Below are 22,761 nucleotides of genomic sequence, written 5' to 3'. Positions count from 1 at the left end.
TGGATAGAGGCGTTGAATCTCTACAGTTCCAAGTGAGTATTGTCTGAAGATAGTGGTTTCAATCCTACCCAAAGCAAGCTAGAAGATTAGTCAGCAAAAACGTGGTGAGACAACAACTATGAAAGGCAGTAATTACAGGGGGATACAGTTACGAGACTCTGCATTCTTATCTTGTCACGGTTAATCACCTAAAGAAGGCCAGAGGATGAGTTGGTCGAAATGTGGTGAAACAAAAACTACGAAGATGAGGATAACAGTCCGAAAAAAAATGAATACACAAAATTCCAATAAAAATATATAAAACAATTTATATAAGCTGAAGAGCCTATCACATCCAAAATCAATTGTATCGAGGTGTATATGCAATGCAGAGGTGCACATCTGCAGCAAATTATATTGAACAACAATAGAAAAAAATGTCTTTATGGACAGCTTAGTTTGAAAGAGCATTTTCATTGGTTCATCACATTTAAAATTGAAATATTTTCATCAGTCTGTCATGCTTAAGTGAACAATACAAATCCGTTATCGTACCTAAGTTTTTGCTTCGGAAAAAAAAAAAAAAGGATTGATATAGTGAATAAAATCTTGGTCTTTGAAGTGTAGTAAAATGTTATATATATACTAGCGGGGGTACCTGACGTTGCCCAGGTGTGGTGAGGTGTGTGTGTGGGGGGGGGGGTAAATAATAGGAAGTTCGGTTGGAGAGAGGTGTTAAAAGTAGTAGTAGTGGTAACAAAACAACAGTAGGCAGACCGGATGGAGAGACAGGTAAAAAAAAAATATGATAGTGGACGTTGCCCAGGTGTGTATAGGTGATGTAGTAAGAAACCCCGGGTGGAGAGAGGTGTTAAAAAAAAAAAAAAAGTGGTAGTAGGTGGAGGGGGGGGGCAGAATCAAAACAACAGTCGGCAACCCATGTGAAGAGAGGTGCTAAAAGAAGAAAAATGGTAGAAGTGGGGAGAAGGAATCAAAACAACAGTTTGCAGCCAGGGTGGATAGAGGTGTTAAAAAAAATGTGGTAGTAGGCAGACAGGCTCGAAGGCGGAAAAGAAAGTGAAAGAAAATCTGACGTTTTACCAATGCTCCATGACGCAACCAGAAGGTGAAATTAAGTAAAGTCAATTCAACCAGTACGATGACTTGCAAAAATCGACCCCTCCTTGTACAAAACTGGCCAGTTTGGAGTGAAGGAATTAATGTTTTTGGTCAATTTTTCGATATTTGTCATCCGAGATGTCGAGCGATCTCGTCCGGATGAGTCGCGTGTGTCAAAAGTTTTAGCAAGATGTACAAACACACATACATACATTCAAACAGACAGATGAAATTTATATAAGAGATAACATGGAGGGGAGACTAAAACTTGCTATGGTTTCAAATGATCTGAAATAACAGCAAGGGGAGACTTATTTCTCATTTTATATCTCCCCTCTTTGATTTTAATACAGTAAATTTCAGTGTATAAGGATTATTTAATACTGGAGATATTCATAATCGTACCATATTTCCAAAAGGGGGGGGGATATAACATATGAAAAATATTAGGAATCAAGTCTCCTCTTACTATTATTTCAGATTATTTGAAACCATAGCAGCAAGTTTTAGTCTCTCATCCATCAAGGTCAGAGGTTTTGGAAAAATATCAGATATTTTCTAATTCACATGCAAAAATAGGAAAACAATTGACTATGATTGAAATATTAGTGAAGGTGCAGTATCTTTCCACCCACAAAAAATCTTTAAAATTACCACTATTATAGGTTTTCTGGGGTGCTGAAAACGAAAATAAGTTAAAAATCCCAGGAAACCAGTAGTTTCCAAGATATAAAGAAATTATAGTTTTAAAAAGTAGGGGAATACTTTTGTATATTTTAATGCAAAATGAACATCCACTTTATAGTCACCTTTTTTTTTTTTTTTGGAGGGGGGTGGGGTGGCATCTGTTTTTGTTTTGTTTTGTTTTTGTTTTTTTTAGTAATTGTGGCCTGGTAGACCAACACAAAAATACTTTAAAACAACTTGTTTTCTATAGGTTTTTGGGTGTGCTGTAAATGAATATCGTACTTAAATTTTCTGCAAATGAGTATTTTTCTGAGTATTAAGCAATGTAATTCTTTGTTATAAATGGTAGCCATTGTTGTATGCACAAACACATGCATATTTTTGCTTAATACCCAGAAAAATACTTATTTGCGGAAAATTTAAATGTGATACTCATTTTCAGCACACCCGAAAACCTACTGAAAACAAGTTTTATAAGGTTGGTTTTGTGTTGGACTATTAGGCCACAATAAGCACCACTCCTTTCAAAAACAAAAAAACAAAACGGACTCTCTTCAAAAAGGTGGCTATAAAGTGGGTGCTTATTTCACATTGAATTAATATAGAAAAGTGATCCCCCACTTTTTGAAACAATGTGCAACTTAAGGGCAAATGCCATAGCCCACAACACAATTCAGGTCATAAGCTTTTTAATGAGGAGTCTTCATTTGTTAAATTCCGCTCAATAGTCGCCGAGATTTCAAACTTATAAAATTGGCAAAAAAGGTTGTATATCTATACATGGATATACCTATACTCGTAGCCAAATTGAATATTGAAATGCTCATGTCAGGCTTTTTGAGGATTATAATACTATTTTATGGTTGAAATTTTATGACAATTGGTAAAAAAAGAACCTATATTTTCAAACCAATAAAATATGCCCAAATTTGCCTACATTTGTATAGTATCCTGGCAAGCAGCTTCATTTTGCTATTTCGGTTGTCTTCCCTACATTTGTATATTTTGGTGCTTCGATTGCCTCCCCTAAATTTGTATATATAGCGTCCTGGCAAGCAGCTTGGATTTTCTCCCCTGTGGCCTTTCTAGACCACTAATATATATATATATATATATATGTGTGTGCTTATTTGTTTTACATAATCACTAATATGTTGCTACACATTCTATTGATTATGGACTAAATTTTTGTATAAGCAATATCGTATGGAGAGGTCTGTAGTTACTTGTAACTGGCTGACTGAAACATGCTCATGCACGTATAGTGACATATTAATGCTTATGTAAAACAAATAAAAGTATATCTTGCTCTACTTTGGTATTGAGCACTCTTGTATTAACCTCATTAAGACTTCGTTGGTTGTGTTACTTCTGAAAAATATTAACCTGCTATTATATCTATATCTATAAAAGTGAACGTATCTGTGTGTCTGTGTACATTTCCCTATGCAATAACTCTGTCAATTTTTAGTCTACAGACTCGAAATTTGATATACAGGTTACTGAGATTTGGGAAAATCGATGTGATCGGTTTTTGGCCAGAAATTTGGCGTCAAAGTTCAACGATTTGACCTTTTGAGAACTCTACCAAACTCCTCCGACAATTTTGGGTCTATGCAGTTGAAATTTTAGATATAGGTTCCTTGGACATGGATCTAACTTAATAACTTGATTTGAGCCCAAAACAATAAATTTTAAGGGGTCATAATAGGGGTCAAAGTTAAAAAAAAATTTACCTTTGCGGTCTCTTCAAAATTACTCAGACAATTTCTGGTCTAAATATTTGAAATTTTACATAAAGGGTATTCAGAGATAGGGCAAGCTTTTTCATCAGTTTGGGTCGAAAATTTTTAGTTACTAATATATAAATGTATGTATGTCTGTTTGCATGTCTGCCTTAAACTTTCAATAGAGGCGACGGATTTTACCAAGATCAGTATCGTTTTGAAGTTCGATCTTTCATACGACAAATATCGAAAAATTGGCTAAAAACATTAATATCTTCCCCTTCAACTAGGCACTTTTCTACAGGGGGAGGGGGTCACTTTTTTCGCCAATATTTTTAAGTTATCTTTTCCTTTAGATTGTCTAGCCTTAATTTAAAAAAAAATGTCGCTTCTAGTTTGGCGGTGGTCGTAACAGCATAAACGTTAGGTTTTACCCCGTTTTTTTTCTCCTTTGCGGTACGGGTTCGAGCCTGCCTTCCTACTACCACATTTTTTTTTTTTGCTCAACATACACATCCAAACACCCGGGCAACGCCGGGCGCCCATGCTAGTATATATATATATATATATATATATATATATATATATATATATATATATGTATAGTTTTTTTTTGTTTGTTTTTTTTTTTTTTTCTTCAAAAAAGAAATCAAGCAGAGGGCTCAATTATAAGGAAAATCCGAAAATAAGAGCATATTTATATTTTGTTTACAGAAAGTTTTTAGATGAGACCAGTCATTGGTACCGTCGGTTTCAAACCCGATAATTAGGGCTGTTTTAGATAACCATATCAAGCTCTCTTCAGCTAATGCTCATCTAATTTTATAAAATATTATTGGCTGAAGAGACCTTGCTATGGGTATTTAAAACGGTCCTAATTAAAGGGGTTGAAACCGACGGTACCAATGACTTTTCATCTAAAAACTTTCTGTAAACATATATGTGTGTGTGTGTGTGTGTAGAGAGAGATAGATAAAAAAAAAAATTTTTCTCTGATAAACAAGAATATTTCTTTTTATTCTATTAATTTTTTAACAAGACACAGACATATAGATTGACTAACAGACAAGCTGAAACAGATATGAATAAGATTCCTGAAGAAACTGATACTTAAAATATGATATTTTTGCTTTTAATAAATCTGCCAGCCGCGTAAGAGAAAGCAGGGTCATTTTTCGCTTGTGCTCATTGTCATAACGAAAGCAAGAACTGTCACCTAACAAGCATTCATTTTAGGAGAAGCAAATCTTTTTTCTTTGAAAGGGCCTAATAAACAAATTATACTCTTGTATGTTTCTTTAACTCTTTAAAACACTAACCCAGTCTTCTCTATTATATAAAAGGAGCTTACCTGTTTGTGTGTGTCCGCCTAAAAGTTAGAAACTTCACAACAACAACAAAGCTAATATATTCTTTTTCAACATTCCATTAAGCAAAATATCGACACATTTAAAAAAAAAATAATAATAATATTCATTTGGAGTAACGGGATTAAAATTAGGGATGGGGGGGGGTCGATATTTTGATTGACTTTTAGCTATTGATCTTTTCTACTATATGAATTGTATATTGTGTCACTGATTAAAAGTCAGAAACTTCACAAGATCCACTTACAAACAGATGTCGGTCAGATTTCTTTTTGTCTTGCATATTATAGTAATTACCAAAAAAGAGTGCAGAGAGAGAGAGAGAGAGAGAGAGAGAGAGAGAGAGAGAGAGAGAGAGAGAGAGAGAGAGAGAGAGAGAGAGAGAGAGAGAGAGAGAGTTAGAATAAGGACAAAGATAGACAAATAAATAGAAAAGATTTGGAAAAAATTTGTAAAAGAAAGATATTACGTAGAATTTTTAAAAAATATATTTCGTTAGCTATGTCCCCCAAGTAATGCTGGTTTATACCAAAACAGCAGTGATTAAAAATAAAAAAACAAATGCAGGGTGGAGGAGTTTGTTCAAAATTGTATGCAGATTCCCTAGTGCGATAAGATACCTCTGACGAAAGTTGGAGGTTATATCGGCTGAAACGTTGTTAATAACACTCAAGATGAGAACAGTAGTCTGAATAATCAAAATCATATAAAAACAAGATAGTGACTAGAAATGGTAGATGGTAGTATTATGTAGGTAAGGGATGTGGGTATGCGCTATGTTCTGAATGTGACTGCTATTGATTTGATAATTGCAAGGTTAAGGCTAACATTTAAATAGTAAACATTCGTTTTGTTTTCTTGTTGAAGTATTCTGAGTCAGGAAAATATTAAAAAAAAAAAAAAATTGCAGACATACAATTGAGAAAAGACTAGAAAAAAAAAACTCATAATAAACGATCGTTTCACATTTTGCTTCCCCAGTATAATGTTGAGGAACTAACTGTAACCAGAGACAGTGTGCTGAAAGAAATGTCTACATTCTATATGCAACAGACTATTAGTTCTGTCTATATAAAAAAGTCTTCTGGAAGATTCCAGAATTTGACAACACCTGATGAAGGTCAGAGGTTCCATCGACCAAAACGCTGTGAAAATAAACCTCAAGATAAGAACGGTAGTCTGAAGAATCCAAATAATATGGAAAAAAAAATTTTTTTATTTATTTATTTATTTATTTTATTTTATTTTTTTTTGCTTTCTACTGCAACATCTTTCGATTTGGGAACTAACAATAAAAGGAACTATGTCACAGTAAGCAGAAACTTCTCTGGCAGAAACTACAACCCTTTTAAACCACACCTGTACACTTAGGTTATTTGTGTTGTATTTTCTATTTGTATATATATATATATATATATATATATATATATATATATATAATGAGATCCAAACAGTGTTCTAATATCCTAAAAGGAAGAGAACCTCGCAATGTAGAACAGATCTGCAATTCACAAGCTTCACAAACTCATTAAATTTCATTTAATGTGAAATTTAAAATGCATCTCCATTATTGAAAATACTTTTATTGCATTTAGCAGACACTTAATGATTTCGACGTTTTCATTTTTTTTTTCTTTTATATAAGGCAGTCACTACTTATCAAGGTCCAGAAGCCACTTGAGGATAAGGGTTAATAACTGAACACTCCGATAAATGGTAACAGTGGGAATTGTGTAGAAATTGATTATTTATGAGGACAGCTCGATAAGAATTTGTTCATGCTTAACTTGAAAACGACCAACTTAGACTATTACATAACAATTCATACAGTGTAAGTTAACGTAAAATGACGTTTTATATTCTAAATTAGTGGTTTTAGTTACTCCAGGAAAAAATGAGTTGGTCATTAATTTGATATTATATTTCTGAATTTTTAAGATGAAGATTGGTTATTCGTATTTGGATTCCTTGGGCTACTGTTCTCATCTTGAGTGTCATTTTCACAACGTTTGGGTCGATGTAACCTCCAACCTTCTACGGGTATATCTTGTCAAACTTGAGAATGTTTCGGTCGAACTCGGGAATTTGGACGGAATTTCGAGCAGAACCCTTTATTTATTTCATGGGTGTAGCATGCTCTTGTTCCGTCAGCTATGACTGGATAGAGGCCCTAAGTAATTTGCAATTGTATTTTTTGGTCACCCACACTAAGAATTGAACCTTCAACATTCAGGAGAATATCACTTTCACAATTGAATTTTTCAAGTACTCTAATCACTGCATCACGGTGTCCAGAAACATTCTCAAGTTTAACAAGATACACCCGAGGAAGGTCGGAGGTTACATTGACCCAAACATTGTGAAAATGACACTCAAGATGAGAACAGTAGTCTGATGAATCCAAGTAATGCTAATAATCTGGTGTTTTATCAGATTGATGTTTCATGAAACGTGTTTTGTATCTTTGTGTGTGTGTGGCACAGAGGCAAAGGAATGAGTGTGTAGAGTTGTATGTTTTGGCTTCAATTCTAGCTGATGGCACCCAAGTCGTATATAATATATACATATATATTTAGTTTTGATCTCACGACTGTATATTAGGTACAATACAATAATCAATAGACAGTTGTCTTTATAATAATAAATATGTAATCTGCATGAATTAACATACCATATTTAAGTGTATTTTATGACCAGGCAACGCCAGGTAGCCTGCTAGTAATAGATGAGCTCCTCTCACGCGGTGTACCTCAGTTAGATAATATAGCTATCAATCTTGTAGCTTAATTGTTTTCTGCAGGTTGTCCATTAGTTAATTAGAGAAAAGAAAAAAAAAACTTTACTCCCCGTTGAGATCAGAAATACATTTACTGATTGATTGGCCAAAGGCAGAAATGTCCAGTTCTGTAATTTGAAAAGGAAAGTAGGAAAACACTTTCGCTTTACTTGGATACAGAAAACATTCTTCGGTTGCTGTGCTCCGATCAGAGCAACTACTTTTTTTAATTCCCAAAGTAAATCATTAAAAATATATTGATCTTTAATTACGTATTACTTCTCTAGGGCTTATCTACTGTGAACTCTTCCGAATGAGCCCTGTCGGGAAATCGATATAACTAAGGAAAGATGATTTATATTTCTATAGATATTGTCCATGGCGATGTCCAACACATGTCAGCATATGAAACGGATGTTAAACTAGTGATAATGGTGCGGATGAGGAGGCGTATCAGTTTTCACTGGTCATAGCCTTTAAGAGAAGGAGAGAATCAAATGTGAAAACGGGCAATAATGTAAATCCCATAAAGACTAAACGCAGGTGAGGAAAAAGCCTGAGGCAGAAATTTAGTTTCTCTCTCTTTCCCCCCTCACTCTCTTCGAGAAAAAAAGAGAAAGTGTGTGTGGGGACATTTATGTATTGTGAGTATAATAAAAACAATGTTTTCGGTACAAATGTCTGTTATGCATTTTATATTAGCATTTATTGAATACTAGCGGTACCTATGCAATACCCAGCATTCCCCGGGTCACGGTTACAGAAGATTCCATTATTCTCCATGAGACGAAAGAGAAGCAGAAGTAAAGTAAAAACAAAAAAAAAAGATAATCTTCATCCCGTGGAATCAAAAACCATTAAGCAACATTTGCAAAGCTCTTCAGCAAAGTTTTCATATGCCATTTCTGCTAATGCTTATTCAATATAGTTTATGCTTTTCATCGATATCAAACCAGATGAGTTATCCTACAGAGCACATCCTAAAAACAAATTCCACTCATGGAATTGTTAATAACTTCATAATCCTTTGTGCAATCCAACCATATTTGGTACACACAAAAAAAGCCCCAGTTTATGCCTGACTTGCCCACCTAGTTTTAATCATGAATGTCCCACAGTTTTTAACTTGATAGCATTCACTGATAAGCACACCTGGAGACTACATTCAAATTTTTCAATAACTCTAACAACTTTATTCTTTAACTCTGCTCTTATTTTGGCTGTAATGGCCCTCTTCCGTCCAGGAAGTGTCTGACAATTATTTAGTTAGATGTTATCTTTGAGATAGCTTCACAGATAAAAAAAAAAAAAATCCGGAAGGTTAAGGACCTATGACTGAAGGCCAATCAGGATCACATCTGTTACTGATGAGACGATCATCAAAGTTTTGCCCTGTATTATTGAACGATTGTAAATTTTATTAACGATCCCATGAATAGCATTTTATGGGGTCACCCTGTATCCATCGTGACTTGCGAATTAAATGAAATTCAATGTTAATTTGTCTAAAATAATTCACATAAGCAATATTAACACTTGATCTTTTTGCTTTGTTTTTCAGTTGACAAGAGGGAGTTACGTCAATGGTGAGTTATCCAATGCTGATTCTGTTTTCTTTTTACTTTTCTCCCCACTTGATCCGCTATGACATCACCCTAACAAAAAAAAAAAAAAGTTTCTATTCCTTTATTTCATCTCATTAGGCATCTTGTATTTTAGTCAACAACCCCCCACTTTTTAATAAAGAGCAATGTATCTTTATTTGTGTGCGTGTGTGTGAAACAATTCCTTCCCAAGGGACCCTTTGTCACGTAAGAGTTAATACTCTGTCATGGAACCAATGTGGACCGCTATCCTGGTTGCAGATCACCAAAGTGTGATCTTATGATCGTCTAAGTCAGTATCTTGGTCAACAGCGACTAGATGTGACTTCTTCGTGCGGCAGATCCTCCTTGATCGTACTGGTTGGTCTTCAATTCGTAGCCGGGTGTTCGTCAGTACTTCTCACGTCAGGGTTGATATGCTGTTGCCTCGTCGGTCTGTCATATGTTAGAAGAAAAGTTCACAATTTGTCCTCCATCAGGAAGACAATTCCATGCACAAAAAAGAAAAACAACTCCGTTCTTCTAGTCTGATTAATTTTCAGGAAAAACGATATACATATTTATAAATATATACAATTGTCTTTACAGTACAGTATTTAATAATGTCCGACTTCACTGAGTCTATATTTAGATTTCACTTCTCTCTTTGATATAGGGGTGATGTTGGCGTGGAAAGAGGGGGGTGGCGAATCTCTACAAGTTGCCCTGTCACAAACTCTGTCTCCACTCTCAACTTACTAGTTGTTGTTTTTCGACTCTGCGCTCCATTAAATATTCAGAGGTGGAGTGAAACCGGGTTTGTTCCCTGGACCAATCATACCCAACAACGTCATCCCAGGGGAAAGTCCTCCCCACACAAGTGCACCTGTGGATCTACAAACGTTTCTCGTGGCCTAATGAGGTCACCATCGTGATCCCTAGGTCAAAGCACTGCACTTGAATTATAGACATAATTTCTCCAGAACTCTGAGTCATTACTTGTTTTGAAATACGACTTCAAAAATTGACATTGTTTGTCGTTTTTCATAAAAACGAAAGTCACAAATTCTAATCTTTTCTCTCAGCAGGGTTTTTCGCTGTCACCAGGGCACACCGATGATAAATAAAAGAATCATGTCCTCCCCAGCTTTCTCCAGTACTTCGGGAGTCTCAGCTCCCCACTAGGGGAAGCTAAACTGCTCTCTGGGACGGTCACATCACACATATATATATATATTTCGCCTGTCTGTTTAAATGTATGTATGTTTGTATGTCTGCCTAAAATTTTCGACAGAGGTGACAGATTTTCACGAGATCAGTATCATTTTGAAGCTCGACCCTTCGGACGACAAATATCGAAAAATTGGCCAAAACATTAATTCCTTCACCCTCAACTGGGCACTTTTCTACAGGGAGGGGCCGCTTTTTTCAACGATATTTTCAAAAGTCATCCCCTCTTTTCGATTGTCTAGCCTTAATTTAAACCTATGTCACTTCCAGTTTGGCAATCGATACAACAGCAAACATGTCACTTTTTTTTTTTTTCCACATTCTTTGCCTCCTTCGCAGTACGGGTTCAAGCCTGGCTGCCTACTACCACTTTTTTTTTTTGCTACGGCTGAAAGCTTAACTGGCTTACAGCCATCTCATTCATTTCACTATCCACTATGGCATAATGGTTGACATTGTTAAACTGGAACGCTTTACACTTCCTGTCACGTCATGCATAGCAGTAAGATGCCAGGTTTTCTTTCCATTTCTTTTCCGCCTTCGCATTGCGGGTTTGAACCTGCCTGCCTACTACCACTTTTTTTTTTTTTTTTTTTCATGCCTACAAACACCTGGGTAATGCCGGGCACCCCCGCTAATATAATCTAGAAAAGTGGAATTGTTTTTGTGTACATTTCCCTACCAAACTACTCTGTCAATTTTCAGTCTACTAACTCGAGATTTGACATAAGGGGTTTTGAAATTTGGGAAAATCTTTTTAATTGGTTTTCGGACAGAAATTTGGCTGTCAAGGGGTCAAAGTTCAACAACTTGACCTTTTGAAAACTCTACCAAACTCCTCCGCCAAGTTTGAGTCTAAACACTTGAAATTTTAAATGTAATTTACCTGGATATGGGTTAAACTTTTTTAATTCGATTTGAAACCCAAACAATAAATGTTAAGGGGTCAAAGTTTTTAAACATTTCTGGTCTAAACATTTGAAATTTTACAAAGTGTATTCAGAGATAAGGCAAGTTTTTAATCGGTTTGGATCGAAAATTTGAGCTGCCAAGCAGTTAAAGTTCAAAATATTTAACCTTTGCGGTCTCTAGCAAACTACTCGGCCAATTTTTGGTCTAAACATTTGAAATTTTATATAAAGGGTATTCACACATAGGGCAAATTGTGAACAGTACACAGGGGCCCAACTAAGCTGGGCTGAACTACTAGTGTGTATATATATATGTTATTTATTTGTTTTTGTTTGCGATACTTTTTGAATGTATTCAATTATTTACGTAAGTGCATTTTTACCTAAATGCGAGTTGGGAATAATTTTCTTTTTTACCAATTTGGTACCCCCACATAGGGAGCGGCATATATATTGTTTTGAATATAGTTATCCACTGACACATGTTTCGTCTTCGTCTCATCAGAGTGGCTGAATCTAGGGAGATTCGAAATCAGGACCCTATGGAAAGAAGCCTAAACCTCTACCACTGTCTTGTGCGACTGATGAATATTGCAATTTTTATGTAGATGTTATTTGTTTATATCATTCAAACACGGTAGTGTTTGAATGATATGGTTAAGTGGCTGTTTTAATCATTTAAAACTACTTTAAGGCTTCACCACTCACTCATTTTTCGACCAAATTTCAAAAAATTAATACAGTTTATGGATCACCTTCTCAGCTATATTGTAAAAAAAAAAAAAAAAAAAAAAAAAAAAATTAATTTTCGTCCAGTAAAACAAGTTAGAAAGAATTTACTAGTGCTCAAAATCGTAAGAAAACGTAAAGAGGTGAGCGACGTTTTTTTTTTTTTTTTTTTTTTATGAGTGGTTTCCATAGCAACCACATCGCGTCTTCGGCTGCTGTTGCTTCCAATTCACCGCTAAGAGAAGTAACAAGTGAAACAGAATGATAGAATGAAAGGGAGATAATTAGTGGGGGGGTATTGAAACCAGGCGAGTGCCGTACAGTTATTACATATGTTATGTTTATGGGGGCAAAAAAATAAGACTGAAATTAAACAAAGAACAAGTGAATTTATTGGAAGCCTGGAAAAATCATGGATAGCAATATAAAAATGCGAGCATGAAAAGTAATATGGTTAAGCTTAAACATAGAAAAGTAAAGGACTAGTTATTAAAGCTGGAAAAGAAAAGGACAAGATATTCTAGTAAAAAATATAATCAATTTATAACTTAAAATATTGCAGCATTAAGATTCTTTTTAAAATTCAATTTATAACATATAATCAATTCTTAAAACTGTAGTGTTGTTTTCTTTATGGCGACAAATCATCCCACCCTATATATATATATATATATATATATATATATATATATATATATATATATATAATGAGAGCGGGAGAGAAAGTCTTGAAATCTTTTTAACCTTGAAAACTATATATAAAATTTTTTTTATAAAAATATGCTTTTTAGTCCATTTGTTGGAAAATTTTGTCGGTAAGTCATTCAATTTCCTGCAATCGCGAAACAAACCTGCTTTCTCGAACTAACGATAGGGATCATCGGTTGTTTACGATAAAACACTACCAAAACGATATCGATTTTTTTAGCTACATTCTTTCTGAACTCTCGTCTCTTTAATAATTCAGCACTTCCATTTTAGACGTTTGTTCAACATTTCAGCCGTTTTTATAAAAGTTACATAAAAAAGCAAAGTTTTTTTTCCTTCGGCCTTTTTGATAAAAATCTGTATTGTTAAAAAAAAAAAAAAAGTTGGCGGTTTTTAAGATGTTTCTTAAAGATAAAGCAACTAAAAATTTCTTCTTGGCAGAATGTTCAAATTTAAGGGTGGGGGATGCGAACAATGGATTTTGTTTTGTTACCATCAGTGTTATAGTGGAAACTGCGTTGCAGTGTCCGCAATTTGTTTGGGAAGAACGATAATGCATTTAAACGTTCTATTTGAGAAAGGGAGAGGAAAAAGAAATTGAGAAAGAAAGAAATTGAGAGGGAGACAGAGGGAAAGAGAAATTGAGTGTGAGAGAGAGAAGGAAAGAGAAATTGAGTGTGAGAGAGGGAAAGAGAAATTGAGTGTGAGAGAGAGGGGGAAAGAGAAATTGAGTGTGAGAGAGGGAAAGAGAAATTGAGTGAGAAAGAGAAAGCATTGAAGAGATGATTTAGGATATTGAGTGGGAAGGAGAGAAAAGAAACGAACGAAAGTGAGGATTCATGAAGTGAAAGAGCAAGATAGACGAGGGAAAGAGAAACTGAGGATTAAAGAAATGAGTGGTATAAGCCATAGCTTCAAAAGGGATTAAAAAAGCTATATAAAAATTCTGAGAGGGAAGACGCATAAAAAAGATGGGGGGGGGGGCGAGAGAGAACAAAATAATAAAAAAAATGAAATTATAGTGACAAAAAAAATAATCTGGAACAAAAGAAAATAAAATCATTCAAGTAAAGCAAACACTTCATTAAGCAAATTAACTAATTGTAATTAGTACTGATATCTTTTTTTTCATAATTGTGTCCTGTTCTGTGCACTGCATTTCAAACACCAGCGTACTTGGGCATCAACCTTTTTTAAATCCAATCGTATCCGACACAACTAAACTTCAGTCTATGCCTTACTTGTTTACCAAGTTTCAATCCTGAATGTCCAACAGTCTTTCTATCATCATTCAATGATATGAGTAAACATTTTGGTGATCGTCTCATTCTGAATGGGCTTCACATTCACCGGATCTTAATACATCAAATTTTCATCTGTAAACTTGTATAAAAAAAAATGTCTATCTAAAAAATCTCCAGGGTATTCCTGAACTGAAGAGAACTATCACCTGAAAAATTGAGCAATGCTGAAAGAAAAGCATGTCAGATTTATTGACAATTTTGTATGTCATATTGAAGCCTGCTTATAATCTAATGGCGATAAAAGAAAACTGTTGAATATTCATAACTAAAACTTGATGGGCAAGTCAAGCATAGACTAAATTTGTATTTAATATTAGATGCACCCAGCGTTGCCTGGTATTAAACGTAACATTAAATTCCTTAAAAAAAAAACAAAAAAAAAACAGAAAGAAACTAAGATATGTGCATGCGAGAATTGTTTTTTTTTTAAACAGTTCACTTCTTGTAAGTAAAAAAAATATATATACTCGAGCTGAGATCGAAACCAAAACCTAAAGGCAGTGAGTCAATTACAATAACTATTAGGCCAGCTTCACACGATTTTTAAAAAGTGTTTTCAAACATATTTATTCTTAACGTAATGTGAACAATTTGCGCATGCACAGTCGTGAAACAGTTGACAAACAGGTAAAAATCCAATGACTCACCAAGTTCTAATTTTTCAATTTTGACCCCTTAGCAGCACTTTTCTTTCCGGATGAAAACCGATTAAAAAGTTTTTACACATATCTGAATACTCTATACACCAAATTTGAAGTTTGTAGATTAAAAATGCGTTGAGTATATAGGTTGAAAATTGTCCTCTCACACGCATTCTTACTTTTATAGATGTTGGGATTGCAGAAAATAGTGCAAGTTTTATTGCATGGATGGCATTGTGTGTGTGTGTGTGTGTGTGTGTGTGTGTGTGTGTGTGTGTGTGTGTGTGTGTGTGTGTAGGGTTAGTTTTAGTTTGTTTGTTTTTTAACATGCAAAATGTTTCTATTTTACTCATTTCATGCTAAAATGCAATACTTATTGCGAACGATTCATTGTACAATAATCTCTTTTTACTCATAGCTGAGAGGGACAGTACAGTAGGTTCGTGGTGTGGTGCCTGGCTTTAGAACTTATGACAAAACATTAGTATATGATACTATAGAGATCAGTGGTTGATGATTTGCTTAGGAGAGGTACAGTGATGCTACTCAGCAAAGATTTGGCTGGAGAAATGTAGCACCCCCACCCATAAAAGTAATGACAGTGCCAAAAATCTCAGCAGATGCAAATAAGGTAAAGGACAGTGATGCCAGAGTGTACTCAGCATGTGTAGTGACTCTGGCAAGGGTTCAAGTGAAGCCAGAGAAAAACATGCAGAAACAAGCAGATCCAATAAGGAAAATAAAGTTGTCAACCTTTCCCAAATATGTTTAGGTTATGAGATAGACGTAAGTCGTAAACTTAAAGGGACCCCAAACAAAAATCCCAGCAGTATGGAAGAATAAGTAATTGGAGAGACTCCAATCTCATGGACATCAGTCACCCATGAGCCAAGGAAAGATGCAGTGATTACTCTTCTTTTCAGAGAAATACTGGATGATGAAGAGCTGGACAACGTCCCATTAAAATACTTTGTCAAAGATGGTACATTGGTGACGAAGTGGAGACTCTCATATACGCCTACCTTTTGAGGACTGGTCAACCATACATCACTTAGTTTTACTGAAAGACTACAGTGAGGAAATGTTAAGAACGGCCTCTAAGACACATATGGGAGGCTATATATGTATCCAAAAGATGCATGATTTGATTACCAAACACTCCTATTGATCAAAAATCTGTAGAGATGAGGCAAAATACTGTAAAACTTGCCATATCTTATGGTGAGAAAGCCAAATCAACAAATTCCCAATGCTCCCCTCCATCTGATTCTCACATTTGAGGAGCTATTCTGTCTGATCCTTGTTGATTGTGTGAGTCCACTTCTGAAGGCTAAATATGGGATTTAGGGGTTACCGATTAATCGGTAATCGGCTACTTTGCCAATTAATCGGTAATCGGCCAATTTGTCCATTAATCGTCCGATTAATTACTTTTCTCTTTCCTATGTAATTTAAATCATTTCATCACTGCCAAGTGACTCATAAGATAGCTTTGATGCATTAACATAGTGACTGCTAATTTAACTTAACATTTAATTAAATGTCTAGCCACTATTATAGCTTTTTGCCTTTTATTAATTAAAATTACAAAATATAAAGTACACTTTCCAATTCTGAAATGAATATACTTAAACAATTGGATAAGAAAAAGAAATTACAAACCAACTACAAAGTACAAACTGTAATTCTTTAAGTGAATAACTATAAGCTGAAGTTCTGCACTTGCTGTTACTGCTCTACTTCCTCCTCTATTCTTGCTGTCTGCCTTCTCGGTATTTAAAGTTGAATATTTTTAAGTTGTAATGTAGAAACATTAGATTTACTCTATTTTCAGGACACAGCCTGTTCCTATCGGTTTATACACATTACCACCTGTACTAAAGAGCCTCTCACTCTTCACAGATGAAGGTGGGGCACTTAAATATTTTGAAGCCAGTTTACTTAGCAGTGGTAAGGTTTCCTGTGTCTTCTTCCACCACTAAAATGGATCATCACTTCTTGCGAGTAGTTGTAAAGCTACGTAATGGTCAAGTTCTTTTGTGCACTTAACCGTAAGGATTTACTCCTTTTGAGTTTAGATTGTGATTCTTGTATTTTTGTTGTAGTTGCAGTTTCCAGGTTTAACTCCGCTTTTACCCGCTCTAAGTTTTGATTTGTTACTGTAGGCTTATTCAAAGCTAATTTATCGAACCTGCTTGAAAGAGAAACAGTTTTACTTTCACTTTGATCTTCTTGACTCTCAACAGAGCTTGAAGAAGTATATCCTGCTGATTCTGCTCCATTATCATCAGTAGAAAGTAGATGTAGAATCCGATTTTTAGTGTTTTCCATGTCATTCTTTTGAAATATAAATTTGAATCTTGGATCTAGGAAAGTAGACACAACTTTTTATCATTTAGATAGGATGAAAATCTTGATTCCATTGATTCATACTAAAGTCACAAATATCAGAATTAGATTGGACAGCTTATGAAAGAAATAACCTCAAAGCTAAAATTGTAGGTATTATCATTGATATGGTTGAAGTTCTGTAACTTGCTTCTTTGGTGATTTCTTCAAATGGACTCAGTAACTGGACAATATTTTGAACAAGTCCACAATGGTAAGTTAAGGTAGGAATTTTATAGCATAACAAATTCTTGTATGAAAAAATTGAACAAATCTCTTATTAAAAAATTTTGATTCGTGCGAATCATTCTGCTTCACATATATGCCATGAAAAAGTCCTTTTTGATTAATGTTTACCACATAAAAAATATTGTTATTCTGAAAAACAGCCAAGTTCGTTTGCTTATTTTAAAACTGGTAAACATTAATCAGAAGGGACTTTTCTGGGCATTCAACGTAAAGCAGAATGGTTTGCACAAACCGGAAATAAATCCTTTGTAAACAATCACAGCATTAACGTGAACAAAGCCAATACAAAAATAAACATGATAAAACAATAAAAAAAATAATTGTACTTGTGCAGAGAACGTTTTGGAAACCCATTTCTTAACATGTGGAGGAGAGGATATTTTTCTATTTTGTACTTTCACCTAACAATTTAATAAACAATACAAAACAAGTGATTTGTGCTACAGGCATTGAAGAAGGACAACTGAAGTTTTTCTCTGTATATGTGTGACTGGAGAAGGGGTTGAAGGAACCACCTCAAATGAACGAATGTGATCAATGCCAAGCAAAGAATTCAACAGAATGACAAAGGAATACCAATTGTATAAATAACTCTATCGTTGATAACATGCAGCTCTCTTTTATTAAAATTAAATTGATGTTGAACATGTATGTTTACTTAATTACATCGCCATGATAAACAAAGTGAAAGACACTACATAAAATTATCACATTTTCTTGAAGATATTATTTTAGAAGTACATGGTGTAAAGGGATGACATTTGGATATAGCATTCTACAATATGTATTGATTAGGCATGCAATGTTCCAGATCTGTATCTTTTTGAATAGTTTGTGTGATATGTGATTTTGAAATTAGTATATGTTTATGATATTTGGTACTTTATTTCTGCCACCAAAATTGAACATATCAACATTTTTATCGACTTATAATGAAGTAAGTTGCAGCTGGAATTGTTTTAAAAAATAGGCATAACTATTATGTACAGAATTATATTGAATGTTCATATTTGCTGTCAATTCCATTTTAATTGATGATACTTTAAAAATTGTCTCTTAATGCAATTTTGCTATTATAAATGATGCAATGTACACTTTTCACACCCCCAAAATGAAAGCTCAAATTTAATTAGAAATAATTTCACTTTTACTTCCTATTGTCTTATACTGGGAGTGATGGAAGCATCATTTGTGACATTTTTACTGGTTGCTTTGTGTGAGTTGATTTCAAATAGCCATGTTGTAATTTACATGTTTGTGCTTCTTCATCCTCAGCAAGGTAGTGTATACTGTTGATCGTCAGTGGAAAGTAGATGTAGACTCCAATTCTAAATATCCTTTCTATGATAATCTTTTAAAATAATTATTTGGATCATGGATCTAGGAAAAGTATACATACACAAGTTTTTATCATTTAGACAGGATAAAAATCTTGTTTTCAGTGATTACCTGAATTGTTAAACAATGGTAAGAAAGATTCCACTCAAGTCAGAAATACTGGAATTAGATTGGACAGCTTTTGACAGAAATAACCTCACAGCTAAATTTGTACATATCATTGATATGGTTGATGTTCTGTGACTTGCTTCTTTGGTGATTTCTTCAAATGGACTTGGGAACTGGATATTTTTTCAAACAAGTCTCCATTGGTAATTTGTTATTGGCAGAAATCTTATCAACAGCACACCTTACAAAAGCTTTTTGTTAATTTATTTTCAGCATATAATGTTGAATTCCATCATGTGGTCACATCTTGAATGAATTTGTTTTTCCAAATTAAATTCAGTTAATTTGCTAAAGTGATTTTTAGTGAGAAACTGTATCTCTGTTAGATGTAATAGTTGTCCTCACAGCCCAAGTTACAAATATATGATAGTTATTCTAAATCACATTCTCTGACACCAGTTACCATATTTGTTCCTGAATCCCACATGACTAAGAAAACTTTATTTATTGAAGATTTTATAGTCATCCAGAACATTGTGCAATTCTTCAATTCTTGCACCTGTGTGTGCACCAGTGATTGGAACAACTCTAAGCACAGCTCTGCACTGTTCAAAGTAATTTGAAAACCAATGACCTGTTAACTCGGAAAGGAGGCATTCTGTTGTAGCTGTCCAAATGTTTATAGTTCATGAAATGCTGCTAATTTCAGCAAGCGACAATTGAATATTTCCAGCAGAAACTAGTTGCCATAATGGTTGAAGGTTGTCAATATTGAGTTAATTTTTTACATATTTAAATTACTTCTGTCTGATATCTAACTAGTAATTTATCTCAATAGAATATACATTATCTAAACCAGAAAAATAAAAAAAATATATATGTAATGGTAGCAAGAGTCCGAAAATGAGGAACAAGAGTATGACTGATGAAGAATGCTTTATTTTTGGTTTGCACGTCATTGCAATTTACTGCACAATTCCTAAACATGAAAACTGAAAGATGAAGTAATAATTTTCTCTGACAACGATTTAAAGTACAAAATGATTATGTTAATTCGATAGGAAGAGAAAGGAGGGAAATTTTCCATATGCTTACATCTGTTTGCTTCAAATTCAGTGCAGTTGTAAAAATGTACATGTTAACAGCGCATCATGCCTGTTATTTGATAATATGGTTTAGATGATGCACTTCTATAAATTCTTGCTGGCAAGTAAAAGAGGGAGTTAACTCGTCTTTGTTTACAATATAATTTAATACTAGTATCATTTATGACAACAAAATTTGCTGATAAACTAGCATTAGAAAACCTATTAATCGATAATCGGCCAATTTGATAATCGGTCCATTCCTAATGGGAATAACACACATTAACAATTATTAGCCTGATTCCCCAAAGCAACACTCCTCAGAAATATATTGTCTGGAAAAATTACAAAAGCTTTGATCACCTTCTCTATAGTTGGATTACTGAAGGTAGTGCAATCCGACAACCAATCAAGCTTTATCTAAAATGTTCTAACAGACCATGAGTAGCCTAGTTATGTCCATAAAATCCAGTGCATGACATCTCCAATCCTAGGGAGTCCTAAAGCGCTTCCATTTGACCTTGAAAACATGGTGTGGACATACTGTTTCAACAGTCAGAGTGACTGAGATGAAGGCCTCCTGTTCTTAATGTTCGCAGCATGGGTGCTACCTAAAAGTCCGGGGATTCAGCTCATTTTTGGCCATTCATCCTGTCTCTGCTGAAGGATAAATGGATCCAGGAGAGTCGCGATAATAAATTTCTGCTTGACTTTGTATGACGTTTCTGGACATAATTTCAGATGAGAGAGATAGCTCAAGAAAAGCTAAAATCTGTCTAAGGCAAGAGGTGGTATGATCGAAACCTCATCCCTCGAACCTTCAAAGTCAGGGACAGTTTTAGTTTTGTTACCCATACCTAGTCAACCTCTAAAAGCTAGATTTCATGGTCTATGTGAGATCGCACAAAAAGCCAGTAACCTTAATTATGTTATATTAAAATATAAGACCGTCATAAGACCACACAGATGTGCCACATGTGATGTAACCATGAGAGGGACAAAGTAAACCCTATCCTAGCAACTACTAGATCTGACTGTGGAAACAACTAGACAAATATCTCTGAAGAATCTGTAAGAAAATTGACCACCCTAAGAGATTGCGGAATTCAGAAATTCTCACCTACCTCACATCTACGATTATTCTTTTGACCTGCGATGAGAAGGAAGAAATGGCAAGTCTAATTTTTAATGTCTGCAAATTGCTCTCAGATATGTCCAAACAGGTAACCATCATCTAATGCAACGTGAATGCTGGGAATTTTACCCCTGTCAAACAACATCCGTATCGTGTCAACCCACAAAAGGAAAAAGTGATATACCAAGAAGTAGAGTACATGTTTGACTAAGGAATTATTGGACCGAGTCAAAGTAGTTGGTCATCGCCATGTGTCTTGGTCGCTAGGTCCAACAGTTCAATCCAGTTTTTTATGGATTACCACAAGATGAATTCCGTCACCCAGACAGACTCCCATTCTATTTTGAGGATGGAGGATTGTATGGATAAAGTGGGCAGAATGACGTATCTCACCATCTAGACATATTAAAAGGATACTGGTGTGTACTCCTAACCGAGTGTATAAAGATAATTTCCACATTTGTTACCTTATAAGAGCTATTAATATCAGGTTATGCTGTTTGGTATGAAAAATTATCAGACCATGTTCCAAAGGATGATAAACTATTGCCTGAGAGATTTATCAATCTTGAAACCTTCATTGACGACACTGTCATATATAACGGCAATTAACCTGATATCACATCCTTGAGGAAAGTATTTGATCAGTTCTTACAGGTCAACCTCACTATCCACTTATCAAAAAAGCGAGTTTGGGAAGGCCAAAGTAACCCATCTGGGGCACACTATTGAATATGTGAAGATGTTCCCCATTAATGCCAAGATCCAAAAGCATTTTAGACATCTTGGCCTCAAACAATGTTAGAAGCTTGAAGCGATTCTTTGGTATGGCAGGTTAGTATCAAAAGTTTTGCCAGAACTTTTCTGATGTTGCATCACCTCTCACCCAGCTGTTGCCTAAAAAAAAGTCCAAAGTTATTTGAACCTGTCTTGTCAAAAATCTTTCAAACAGATGATCACTGTAATGCTCTGATCCTGTGCTAAAGGTATGAAGAAAGAAGTGGCTTACCATTAAAGCAGCTGCGCGTTTGTGCCTGCAGAGCACAAATTGAGAATCAAGATGGCGCCCGCAGGCTTTTATGTGGAAAAAAGTCTCATGGAATCTCGGAGAATCTCGTACCCTGGTTCCATAAATAACGAGGAAAGGAAAGCGGGAGGACAGACGATTTTTAGTCACTAAAGAGAACGGACATGTGTAAAAGAGGTAGAAGAAAAGAGTGTGGTGAACGAAACAAACAACGACTCAGTTGAAAGTAGAGTTGTAACGAACACAAAAGGCTCCTGACTTTTAACAGTCTTTCTGCTTAGCTGTCGATACCAATGACCATAGCATCAGTTCGGTCCTATTTCAAACCGATCCAATTGGTATTGAGCACTCTGTCAGTTATGTCCTCTCAAAAAGTCCTCATTGTCAACCTACAAGCACTTATACGTATATCCATCATTAAGTCAACCCGTCATTACATATGTCGACTACAATTACCTTTCTGCATTGAATGAAGAGTAAAAACAGAAGACTATTGAGTTGGAATCTGTTCCTACAGGAATACAACTTTAATATCTGACATATTGGAGATACTGACAACATATGTGTCAATGCCTTATCTCACATCTGATATGACCAAATATGATCCCTTCAGTAATAGGAACATGGGCTAATTGAAAGTGTTAAACCATTCTCCAGCATTCCAAAAAAG

General features: G+C 34.9%; 1 protein-coding gene across 1 annotated transcript in view; it reads left to right on the top strand.

The window, feature by feature from the left end:
* Positions 1-22,761, top strand: part of LOC145293215 (neuronal calcium sensor 1-like) — a 220,937-nt gene that overhangs the window by 104,387 nt on the left and 93,789 nt on the right. Inside the window, exon 2 of the mRNA XM_080139754.1 lies at positions 9,217-9,241. Coding sequence (XP_079995880.1) covers positions 9,217-9,241 — 25 coding nt within the window. The remainder of the gene's footprint in view (positions 1-9,216; positions 9,242-22,761) is intronic.

Source organism: Euprymna scolopes, chromosome 2 (genome assembly GCF_053919585.1).
Source record: "Euprymna scolopes isolate OS-2025 chromosome 2, ASM5391958v1, whole genome shotgun sequence".
NCBI lineage: Eukaryota > Metazoa > Mollusca > Cephalopoda > Sepiida > Sepiolidae > Euprymna > Euprymna scolopes.
The sequence above is the reverse complement of the archived record's forward strand: the minus strand, read 5'-3'. Positions and strand labels throughout refer to the sequence as shown.